The sequence below is a fragment of the Staurois parvus genome, unplaced genomic scaffold (assembly GCF_062004578.1).
Source record: "Staurois parvus isolate SC_StPar_1 unplaced genomic scaffold, SC_StPar_1.0 ptg000086l, whole genome shotgun sequence".
Taxonomy (NCBI): domain Eukaryota; kingdom Metazoa; phylum Chordata; class Amphibia; order Anura; family Ranidae; genus Staurois; species Staurois parvus.
Genome location: NW_028317882.1, coordinates 14,655,840 through 14,668,420, shown reverse-complemented (window position 1 = coordinate 14,668,420; position 12,581 = coordinate 14,655,840). Strand labels below are relative to the sequence as shown.

General features: G+C 41.0%; 1 protein-coding gene across 13 annotated transcripts in view; it reads right to left on the bottom strand.

Annotated features, from left to right (window-relative positions):
• The window catches only part of LOC149468552 (PWWP domain-containing DNA repair factor 3A-like), a 108,926-nt gene that overhangs the window by 73,944 nt on the left and 22,401 nt on the right, over positions 1 to 12,581 (bottom strand). For 8 of the 13 annotated variants that reach the window (XM_089670096.1, XM_089670100.1, XM_089670103.1 and 5 more), the window contains one exon: positions 8,504 to 8,590. In XM_089670096.1, coding sequence (XP_089526222.1) covers positions 8,504 to 8,590 — 87 coding nt within the window. Of the gene's footprint in view, positions 1 to 2,760; positions 2,835 to 8,503; positions 8,591 to 12,581 lie in introns of those variants that run through there. The other 5 variants (XM_089670098.1, XM_089670101.1, XM_089670099.1 and 2 more) reach the window with 3 other exon arrangements.

The following is a 12,581-nucleotide window of genomic DNA, read 5'->3' as shown; positions in this document are numbered from 1 at the left end:
ATAGTAACAAGGATCTTGGACACAGTTTAAGTTAGAGTTCCAGAAAGGTCAGAGATGCCAGAGATTACGCCAGAGTGCACTTAAGAGCCTCTGAGAGCAGACTGCTCCAATAGTTGAACCCTAACAGACAGAAAGCTCAAAAGGTGGAAATGGAGGTCCATGTGGGCCCACACGATGGAGCTGAAGATGACCCAGATGAGGACAATAATAGGGGCCCCAGGTTCTAGATTACAGGAGCCGGTTCCATCCGAGGATATGGGTAAATGCCTCCAGATCCCCTTGGGGAGTATAGGCTAAGGTCACCTGCTGCAGCAAAACTATCCTCTGGATGTCTGAGACATGTTGGACCACATAGTGGAAAGCAACAAGGCCCAATGTGAGGCAAGGCTGCAAGTACTAACAACCCCACCGTTGATAAGGGTGGGAGGGTGCTTTCTCTAGGCTGAATGATAGAAAAGAGTGTGAAGCACTTAATCTAGCAATGATGTCAGCACTCTGTACCTCAGCTTTAACCCATACTGCAGTGAAACCGGCGGTGGCAGGAAATTTGAAAGGCACCAAACAGTAAACAGATCCTATTTTAGTTCAGCTAACCTTAGGGCTTTCAGGGGTCTGCTTTCAGGGCCTTGTGTAAAAACAGTCCACAGTGGATTGCTTTTCAGAGGGCTGTATAGCAGCAGCAGGCCGACATTCATTGGGCACCACTCGCCAAAATGGATTGCACCACAACTACAAGCCAAATGTTTGCCTCGCAGTTGAGGTGTGGCACCTTTGATCTTAATAGACGAGTCTGACATATGGTGCTGCTGTTAATTCTGCAGCCCAAATTTGAACCGGCCATGCTGCAAAGCACCATGACCACAGCATGTGTACAGGCTGTAATGTTAGAATCTCAGTGGGTCAGCAGGGGGCCGTAAAACCGCATCTCCACTGCCTGTTTTTCCTGCCCTCCGTTAACCAGTGTGAATGAGCCCTAACTCACAGTTTTCAAAGAAGTCAACACTGGAGACTGTGGCACAGCTCTGGAACCAGAATGGTATCTGCAGCTAACACTACACAAAAGGTCTTGACAGGTGCCATAATCCAGAGCCTACTGCCCAAACATCAAATTATAGCCTACCCCCACAATTCTCCAGGGTGCCCAGGCATTCAAAGCAATTTCTGAGGACACGGCAATCAGAGTGGCTGCTATGTAAAAACCAGCTTGAGCAACAATGTGACAACCTTGACTGAAGACACTGAGGAAAAAATACCATGAAGATAGAAGGCTAGAGTAGCTGAGAAAAAGGCACCTAAAAGACATCAAGAAACTGAAGCATGCTGGATAGAGAAGGGGGTCATACAGGGGCTGGCTTACAACTATTTCTGTTTGGCAGTGTCCTGACTGTGTATGAATTTCTGTGTCCCTTAATGGATGACAGAGAAAAACAAATTCTAGGTAAAACTGTGCTAATGGAAATATTCAAACAGCTTCCTAAAAAATTTGGAAATTCCTTCCTTTAGCAGGGATGCAATGTTAAATTATATATGATAACTCTAGATAGGTGTAGGCCAGCTGTGTTTACAGCCCTGGCCAAAGGTTTTGAGAATGACACAAATTAATTTATCTGCAAGGAAAGTCATCATTGCTTTGCACAAAAAGGGATTCATGGGCAAAAATACTGCTGCTAAGACTGCACATAAATCAATCCTTTGTCGGATCATCAAGAACTTCAAGGAGAGAGGTTCAATTGTTGTGAAGGTGGCTTCAGGGTCCAGCAAGCGCCAGGACTGTCTCCTAAAGTTGATTCAGCTGTGGCATCAGGGCACCTCCAGTGCAGAATTTGCTCAGGAATGGCAGCAGGAAGGTTTGAGTGCATCTGCATGCACAGTGAGGCAAAGACTTTTGGAGGATGGCCTGGTGTGAAGAAGGGCAGCAAAGAAGCCACTTCTCTCCAGGAAAACAGGGAAAGACCGATAATCTGCAAAAGGTACAGGGATTGGACTGTTGAGGACTGGGGGAAAGTCATCTTCCCTGATGACTCCCATTTCCGATTGTTTGGGGCATCCGTAAAAAACCTTGTCCGGAGAAGAAAAAGGTGAGTGCTACCATCAGACCTGTGTCATGCCAAACAGTAAAGCATCCCAAGACCATTCATGTGTAGGGTTGCTTCCCAGCCAAGGGAATGGGCTCACTCAAAAATGGTACAAAAACGGTACAAAAACATCCTCAGAGCAACTACTCCCAACCATCCAAGAACAGTTAAACCCATTGAGAACTTATGGTCAGTCTTCAAAAGAGAAAAAAAAAAAAAACGCTGACAAATTCCATGCATTGATTAGGCACTATTGGGCTGCCATCAGTCAGGATGTGGACCAGCATACCAGGGTTAACTGTAAAAGTCTTGAAAAAAAGGGGTCAACACTGCAAATATTGACTCTTTGCATAAACTTAAATGTAATTGTCAATAAAAGCCTTTGAAACTTAAAAACTTATGAAATGCTTGTAATTATACTTCAGTATACCATAATAACACTGAAGCAGCAGACTATGTGAAAATAATATTTGTGTCATTCGCAAAACACCTGACCAGGGCTGTACAGAGCAGAAGCCAAAAACAGCACAAAAAAAAAAAAAAAAAAAAACCACAGTAATTGTTAAAAATGGTTATAAGTTTATCACCACCCTCTTTGGAGCCATTGGCTGATTAAAGTTGAAAAGGAGAGTTAAGCTTGAAACTGTGATAAAACGGTTAGAAACTGTTGGAAAATATACTTAACTGTTCATGCTCTTCAAATATTTCTACTTGTAATTTGCAGTTCTTGGATAAAGGTTGCTTGAATTTAGTTAAAACCTTAATCATAAAGGAGCAAAAAAAAAAAAATAAAAAAAAAAATACAAAAAAAAAAAAGCACACCTTTACATACCAGAAACATGACAAACACAAAATACATGAACAATCACTTCCTAATATGTAAAATGCACTGGATAATAAATCAGAAGAAATTATCACATTTAAAAGCTCAGTTTATCCTGTGTGCCACAAAAAAATGGCTGTATTTCAAGCTTTAAAATAATAAATTTTATTTATTTCATTTTGGGAGGTATGCGCCACACATTATGGACATTGTTAAAGTGGAACTCCAAAACCAACACTTTTTTTGCTTGCAGAGTGGGAGATTGTCAGAACATGTCATGCTTTAAAGGCTTTGGTTTTGTAAGTATTAGCATTCAGATATCCATTTCTTAGGAGATCATTCGAAAAAGTATTATTTTTGTTGCAGGCTAAACATAAAAAGTACTTGTGCTGTATCATGTAATACAATTTGATCAAAAAATGTCAAAAGATTAAAAAAAAAAAAAAAAACCCAGTCGAACCTCATAGCACACAAGTCTTTCCAAGTATTACAAATAATAATCCTGCATAACAGGTCCATTCACAGCCTTGCATGATATCACACAACTAGTTAATTCTTAGACCACTTAGACACCTAAAAGCAATCCCTTGGAGGGGCAGGAAAAAGCAAACAATGGCCAATATGTCCAACAAGAAAAAAATAGGACAAAACAGTCAAAAAACCCTAAATGGTTGCCAGGAGGACTCTGTCCAAGGCCTGACAACTTGTCAAATGTATACATAGAAGGCCAGGTGGCAACCCCAAGGACCTGGGAACCAAGCTCTGATGCTGAAAGGCCCAGGAAGCACCAATAGGAGGATCATTCCTCTATAGTTTGCACATCTTGAGTAATGATTCGTCAAATCCACCTGGCAATAGTGGATCCCAGGAGACCACAGGCAACACAGACAGACTGACAAATCAGGGACGTGGCTGCGAGATAAACTCACACATCCCTAACCTCAAGACAATGGGGAGCAATCTCCTTAGAAGGCTTAGGAGCCAGACAAAAAGGAAGACAACACTAGGTTTTGATTTAAGTGAAATGCCAAAACCAACTTGGGGGGGGAAAAAAAAAAAAAAAAAAAAAAAAAAAAAGGAGGTTTGAGGTTACAAATGAAACTTATCCTTGTGACGTACAAAAAGTATTTCTTTACAGGATACGGCTGCGAGTTCAGACACCCTTAATTGTGCTCAGGGTCAAGTCTATTCTGGGTTTAAGCTTCTATTTGCATCAACCTAAGTAGGCATTCCATGTGTGGCGAAAGCTTTCTGGTCTTCAGTAAGGTGCGGATCACGGATTCGGAAACCTCCTATTCTTTGGGACTTGGGTTTCAACAGCCATAAAGCAGGATACACCATGGCTCCTTAAGAAAGACGGTCTAGACGATTGGGGAGGGCCCATGAAGAGTCTGCCAGGAGTGTGACTAGGTCTGAATATCGTGCTCTTGGGTGAGTTTGGTGCAATAAGAATCACTGGTATGCCCTCTCTATCCTCCAAATCAGATGCGGTAGGAATTTGAGAGGTGAAAAATAGAATTAGAAGCGCATCCACCATGAAGGCACAAGGATCCCTGGTCTTGGACACAAACCTATCCAGATTGTGGCTGAATCTGGGTACCAGCAGATCTACGCCAGGCATTCTCCACCAGAGACAGTGACTGAAATACCTTTGGATGGAGGGACCAATCCCCACGATACACACATTGACTGTTAAAGAAGTTCACTTGCCAGCTTTCCACACCTGAAAGTGAAGTTCTGCCCAATACAGAGTGAGCTCTGGCCAGACTTCTAGGACCACCTTAATAACTGCGGTGAAAAGCAAGCAGAGTTCCAGGATGCTGATCAGCATCTGAGATGGGCCGAAAAAGGGTGCTCTACTCATAGTACCATTTACTGAGAGGAGGGGTGGCCTTAAGAGTCTCATGCTATCTTACATCCCGAGGTCTGATGTGTCCCATGCAGTACAATGCAGAGCTGAAAAGGTTGCATGCAGCGTGTCCCAGGTAGAAAAGGGCACCAAGTTTGTACTACTACACAGACATGGCTGTGGTTGCAGATGGGCGGGCTGCACCTGCATGAGCATGCAGGACTAACACCAGAGGCCCTCTCCTGCCATTAGTTGGGCAGCACTTATTGCCCCACTAGATACAGTACCAAGGCACACCTCTGCTTCCAGGCACAGAAGGGGGAACCCTCAAACTGTGCCCCAGCTTCCTACAGTCCAAGGATAAAAACTCAGCATCAAGGACCCTAAATAGAGGCAATATACTTACATGGAAATTGTTGCAGATATGCAAACAGCTCTCTGAGGTCAGGCACAGCCTGCAGGGTCTTCAGGAACTGGTCTATGCTGCAGCAAACTATGGTTCTGAACCTGTAAAGGACCCTATCAGCTAACTCATGTAATGTAGCTGTCTGCCAGGGTGAGCACAATCCATGGAGTCCATTGTATGCAGCAGCTTACAGACCATTCCTGTTCTTCTCTCAAGGGTCCAGGCACAATCCCTAGGAATGGAAGTCTGTAAGGACAGATTCAGAAAATGTTGCTTCTCCAGAGCACAAAGGTTCAGCAGCAGGAAGCGAGTAAAAGGAGTGAGAGCGGTTATGCAGGGCTGAGTCAAGATTTGCTATCTGCCAGTGTCCACATAGGGGTGGAACATAACCCAATGGTCTAGAAATTATTTCTCCGGAAATGCACAATTAATATTCTTTGCTGCAAATATTTTGAATTTGAAGACTTCATTGTTGTTTTTAGTCAGTAGCTGGGCTTCCTTTATTTTAATAAGAAACTTGTTTACCCAGGTCAAAAGGACTTGTTAAATAAGAAATGATGCTGGCAGGAGATGGAAGGAGGCAGTGAGATGCCTTTGGTGGAAAAAAAGAATAAACTGAACCAAGCCAAGTAAATCGTGGACAAACTTGCACAAAAGACCAGAGACTTATTTTCGTCGGGTTTCTCTATTGCATACAGACTGTTGCCAACATTTATATGCCAAGAAAAAATAGATAGCACATGCATGTGTTTATGCACATTTTTAGTACCCCGTATGTAAACAAAATATGCTTGTTTAGTAAGGCTAGGTTTACACTTAAGCGGGTGTTTGTGGGTGCAGGAGTCGCAGCTGTTCCCGCACCTGCAACCACCCACAGCCAAATCGTAGAGACGCATGGGGCTGCCATTCATTCATTCTTAATGGCACCCCCATGCATCTAAACCCGCAATCAGTTTGTGGGTGCGGGAACCGTAGGGAAATCCCTTTCCCCGGCAGCTACTGCAAAATGGTGCAGGTACCTTTTTTGAAGGAAAAAAAAGCAGGCACAGTAGCCCTTTCAAATGAATGAACTGCCATGCCCATGCAAACGCGGGCTGCAAACCAGCTGTCGGAACTATTCTGTGCTCACAGAAAAACTGTAAGGCCTGAACTTATCTCTATATAATGTAACATGGGCATGCTGGAAGCCATTTTGTTCCTTATAATCTATTAGTAATCTAAGTTTATGGACTCTTAACATCAGACATTCTCAGTTTCTTACAGCATACTTTCCCATGTTGTAAATTTGGGGGGTATGGTTGTACCAGACAGCAAGTGTACAATCCAAATGTACACGTTCCTGCGTTAAAAATGGCTGTGTGTATAAGTGGGTGCTGCAGCGACCGTCGGCTGGAACCGAACAGAATCAGCAAGGGAAAATGTCACCAGCACACGAGGATCACCAATCTGGGTCCAAAAGTTTTAATGAACGATCACATAATTACAGCAAGGCAACGTTTCAGGAGTCTCGCAGAACATCAGGCACGTGACCATCAGCAAGGGAGAATTTCACCAGTGCACGAGGATCACCAATATGGGGCCAAGCGTTTTAATGAACATGGTCACATGCATGATGAAGGGGTCCTGCGAGACTCTGAAACGTTGACTTGATGTAACTATGTGATCGTTCATTAAAACTTTTGGACCCATATCGGTGATCCTCTGTGTGCTGGTGACATTCTCCCTTGGTTGTACCAGGCAGTCAGGAGATGAGGACTGATCATGGTACCAATTTGCAAGATTAATTGAGGAGGCCATGTCTCGGACTTAACAAAAGACAACTGTTCACGATGATTTATTGCATAAAGTGAACACTTGTCTAATTAGGTAATTAGTTTTTTATATTATTATATTCAGAGATTCTCTATATAATCCAGATATATATATATATATATATATATATATATATATATATAATTTTTTTTTGTATTGGTCTTAGCAAGTAAAACATACTGGTACATATTTTGGATGTTTTGAACATTATACATTTTTTGTGAGATTATATTACAACATCCATATTTATCATCTGAATTTAGATAATTAAGAAATCTCAGTACAAGTGACCTCAGCGAATGTTTGTAAGAGGTATAGATAGAACTGTTTTTCATAATCACTTAGGCAATACATTATTTTTAAGTGACACTAGTCCCAGTTTATCTAACCAGTGCTGTTAGAATAGCAACTATCGCTTAAGTTTATAGCCTTCTAACAAGCTGAATGTTAGAGGTCAACTCTTGACATGGCACAGGAGTTGTTAGGGAAAACAAAAAGTATTCTTAAACTTATAGTGCCCCCCTTTAGGTAATTGGGATCATTTAGTAAAGAAAAAAGGGACACTTTTGATTGATGTCATAATTAGGCAAGATAAGCTTTGCCCGCCTAGGGTTTTTTTTTTTTTTTTTTTTATGATAAAAGTTAGGACAGGAGACAACACTGATACCAAAGAATCTATATTGATAATGTATAACTTTCATTTTTCAGCAGGCAACCTGTGGTCGCCTTATATTGCCAGCTAAACTGTTTAGTCTGATAAGTTATGGCTAGCACCGGAGTTGATTTTTAAATTATTTTAACTGCAGTATAAATTATCTTCATTTCAACTCTTGGGGGGGGGGGGGATTCTCTTTGGAATATCCCCGAAGCTGGTGATATAATCACAAAATAGCTAAACTTAGTGGAAATTAGTTCTTGACCTCAGATTCTAGGCTTATTGGATAGTCCTACGTAGGGTATTCTAAATTATTTAATGTGCAGTGAAAACTTTGCGCTTTGAATTTCTGGATGCAGGGAGAGATCACGTTTTCAATTTGCATATCCTTTGTCATATTCTGCTGAGTTACTGAGCATTTCATATGCGGCATTTTTTTTTTTTGTTAAGACAGTTTTCATTAACATTTTTGCTGGTTTGAATTTGTAACCACTTTTTTTTTTTTAATTAGATAATTGAACTGCTATTTTGATTTCATTTTTTATCATCGCCAATTTTAAATTACCATTTTGCACTCATTTTTATCATTAATATATATTGTTTTGCACATAATTAATCTTCAAATTAACGCCAATAAATAACTCTGGTTATCTTTTGATTTAAGAAAATTAGTAGGGAATCTCCTTAATTCCAGATCCCGGTCTGTTTTCAGAAATTATATACTGATTATTTTTTTCAGAGCTAAAGTTCTGACACCCCTCAAGTGCGAACCTAGCCCTAAAGCATATTAAATGTATTTCCTTGATCACTTTACTGCAAGAATTAGACAATTTATCCATGAAGAAAAAGCAAAACAGGTGTTACACTTTAACCTGCTACTCACCTTTGCAGGCCAGAAGCGGCTCCTCCACTTACAGAAGATGAAGGCTGGAGAATCCATGGTTCATCTTTATACAGGTTTGTTCTGGAGCTTTTAAAATAAAACAGATGTCAATATTAAAATGGAGTTTAGGTTTGAGTAAAATTATTGAAAAAGGGAGGGATGGAAGGATGCATTTAGGATGTAAATCACAGTTCTTTACAATCACTGTACTGCTTCAGTAAAATAACTTCAGCATTAACATACAACAGGCTCAATTCATAAAGTTTTTACACATTTTTAAGGATCTTTATGTGCCTGTTACTTTCAAATCTCAGACTTTTTTCAAAATCAGGATTTTTGGCTTGCCCATAAAAGTCTTTTCTTGGTCCTGGACATAGGGGAGTTGGTTTACTAAAACTGGAGAGTGCAAAATCTGTGCAGCTCTGTATAGAAACCAATCAGCTTCCAGTTTTTTAAATTGAACAAGCTGAATAGTTAGAAGCTAATTGGCTACCATGCACAACTTCACTAGATTTTGCACTCTCCGGTTTTAGTAAAGCATGGTGTCTGCAAGATGATTTGGATTTTGCTGCCACCTGCAGGTGAATGGACACTGACCGAAAATAGCATAATCCCTCCCAGCTGAGTGAAGCCTCAGTTTTGTAGCAAGGGATGAGGAACAAAAAGACAAAATGGGGGAGGGATCCTTGTGTCCTGTAAAGTACTTACAACCCAAAACATAACAGGGAACCTGCAGAGGTTTGAACATCAAACTGGTGAAACTTGGTGAACGTGTGAAGAGAACACCAGGTGACAGCCTTACAAGCTTGAACAGAGGCTTCATGCCAAAATGCCCCAGAAGCACGGGCACCCCTGCTGGAATGGGCCTTGACTGGAAATGAAAAAACCTTGCCCTCAAGATCATAGGCCTTAGAAATGAACTGACAAATTCACCTAGAAATGGTGGATCGAGAAGCTGTCTGACCCTTGTGAGGACCCGCAGACAGGACAAACAGTGAATGAGACTGTTGAGACGAAACTGTTGAAACTATTTTGATAAATCAAAACTGCTTGAACAGCATACAAAGCACGATACATTTTCTCCTTGGCATGTTTAGGATAAAAAAAAGGACACAAAACACAACGCCCTGAATGTAGGTGGAATGAGAAAACCACCATTGGTAAACAAAATTAAAAATAGGCCTCACCCTTATCCTGAAGAATCAGGAAAGAAGAGCAAGGACAACTCAAAGACTCTAGGAGCTGAAGTACTGACAATCAAAAAGACAACCTTTTGTGTAAGAAACAACAAGCAATCTCTCGGATAGTTTCAAACAGAGAAGTCACCAGACAACACCAAACTAAGGTCCAACTAAGACAAAGGTGGCCACACAGGCGGAACGATCTGCTTGACACAAAGGCTCATTACCAAGGAATGCAAAGCAATGGATTTCTGAAACATAATGGTCAAGCCAGGACCTGCCCCTTGTTTGTCCTTTACATAGAATCCCAGTTTTCATGTCAGTGAAATACTTTGTGATCACTGCCCACAGGGCCCCCTCAATGTTCCTCAGCAGGGTTCAGTTACTGCCCCCCCTGGGACCCAGGATGGAGACCAGTCTAGGCAATGCCCTTACCTTACTCCAGCAGCGATATACAGAATAGGTAATAAAAGACTGCATTCAAAAATGCCCCAGAAAGGAATCTTCAGAGACTTCACACATGCATCCATCATCTAAGGACACCAACTCAAAACAGAGGCTTAGCTAAGCTGGGAGTGGTTGTGCCTGGGCAGGGAAACGCCTTTATTTGGCCAGTGTCCATTCACCTGAAGGTGACAGTATAACCCTCGCTACCATAAATATGAACACCCCCTGTGATGTGCATTAAAAGTTTCAGATTTTTTTTTAATTAACCAACATGTCATACTTACCTGTTCTGTGCAATGGTTTTCCACTGATCAGCCCCGAGCCTCCCCTATTCAGGTGTCCTGCTGGTGTTCCTGGCTCATCCCCCCTGCTGAGCAAGCATGCATAACAAGTGGCTTGCTCTGGGGGCACTTGTGTGGGCTCGCTCCCAAACTGCCTCCGTGTGTCTATGCATCCCTCCCACCTCACTGGCTGTGAAGGACAGCAGTGGGAGCCAATGGTTAATGCTGCTGTGTCTCAGCCAATGAGTACAGAGAGAATGCATGAAGGTAAAAAACTTCAGCCTTTAGAAAACACTTAAAGAAAGAAGGATCCTTATCCTGATGTGTAGGCTTTGTAAACTGAGCAGAAGAGCACCTTTAATCTACTTAGGCAAATGAAGCAATCCTTCCAATATAAACTATTTGTCATTCTGTCCCCAAGGAGCTATACTGAGATGCCCACCCATCTGCTAGTTCAAATTTCATGACTTGTGGTTTTAAAGATGTCTTCTGATGCAGGTGTAGTTCTAACAAAGCATCCCTGGACTCTTTGGATCTGTGTTCTCCTAAGCTCATAATACTACACTAAATTGCATTCCATCCCTGAAATAACTCATGTATGTATGCATACATTTACACAATCCATCAACATACCTTTTTATGAATTTATACATATTCCTTTAAAACAGCCTATCTTCTAAACATGGAGGAACCTTGCAATTTTTTTCCAGTCTAAGGGAACCACTGCTACTACTAATGGTACATTAGTATGACAGTCACTGAGAAGAATGTTCCTTATATTTGTGGTCACTGGGAAGATCCTCCCCCTTGTAGATAGCTAAAAATATTATTGCTGTCCATAGTTACCCATTTGAGATGCAGATGTTGCTCAAGGAACCCCTAGCAACCTCTGGAGGAATCCTAGGGTTCCACAGAACCCTAGTTGAGAAAAGCTGCTCCAAAACATTACCATAAAAGCCTAGATCACACAAATAAATATTATTGAATCGATCATCCAAATTTGACCTATTTTATTACGACTCAAGTGCCCAGTACCACTTAGAGGCTAAAAGGTGCAGGCATATGTTTATTAAAAAGGTATGCAAGATGAGAATATGAATGAATATGAATATATATATATATATATATATATATATATTTATTTATTTATTTATTTTTGTGCATCTTAAGGCTTACATTTATAAAAATAACTGTAGACAGCCTTGCCTCTTCTCACATTAATTAAATCTTTATGTATTTCTCCCAGATACTTAAAAGGGCAACCAGTCTAAAGTATGTGGATTTAGGACTGCAAGCTGCTACTATTGGCACATACAATATAAGGAATTACTTCAAATTATATATTTGTTCATAATAATGTAGCTTTAAGCTTGTTGTAGCTTTATTTTTTAAATCCTAACATTTTTCCAGGGAGTGTTATCAGAGGATGCTGCATCCTTCACATTAGTCTTTTATACATAAAGCCTTATGTCCAAATCATTTCCAGAAGGGCCTAGATTGTGGGAGGGGAAACACAGCATGAACACAAAATCTTTACATTTATAATGTCTCTGGTCGGGAAACCTGACATTATAAATGTAAAGGTTTCCCGTATGTATAATATACAGTCATGGCCGAAATTGTTGGCACCCTTGATATTTCTCCAGGAAATCATGTATTTCTCACGAAACGTATTGCATTAACACATGTTTTGCTATACACATGTTTATTCCCTTTGTGTGTATTGGGACAAAACAAAAAAAGGGAGGAAAGAAAGCAAATTCGACATAATGTCACACAAACCTCCAAAAATGGGCTGGACAAAAGTATTGGCACCCTTTCACAACTGCGGATAAATAAGAATGTTACAAGCATGTGATGCTCCTGTAAACTCACCTGGGGCAAGTAACAGGTGTGGGCAATATAGAAATCACACCTGAAAGCAGATAAAAAGGAGAGACGTTCACTTAACCTTTGCATTGTGTGTCTGTCTGTGCCACACTAAGCATGGACAACAGAAAGAGGAGACGAGAACTGTCTGAGGACCTGAGAACCAAAATTGTGGCAAAATATCAACAATCTCAAGGTTACAAGTCCATCTCCAGAGAACTAGATTTGCCTTTGTCCACAGTGCGCAACATTATCAAGAAGTTTGCAACCCATGGCACTGTAGCTAATCTCCCTGGTCGT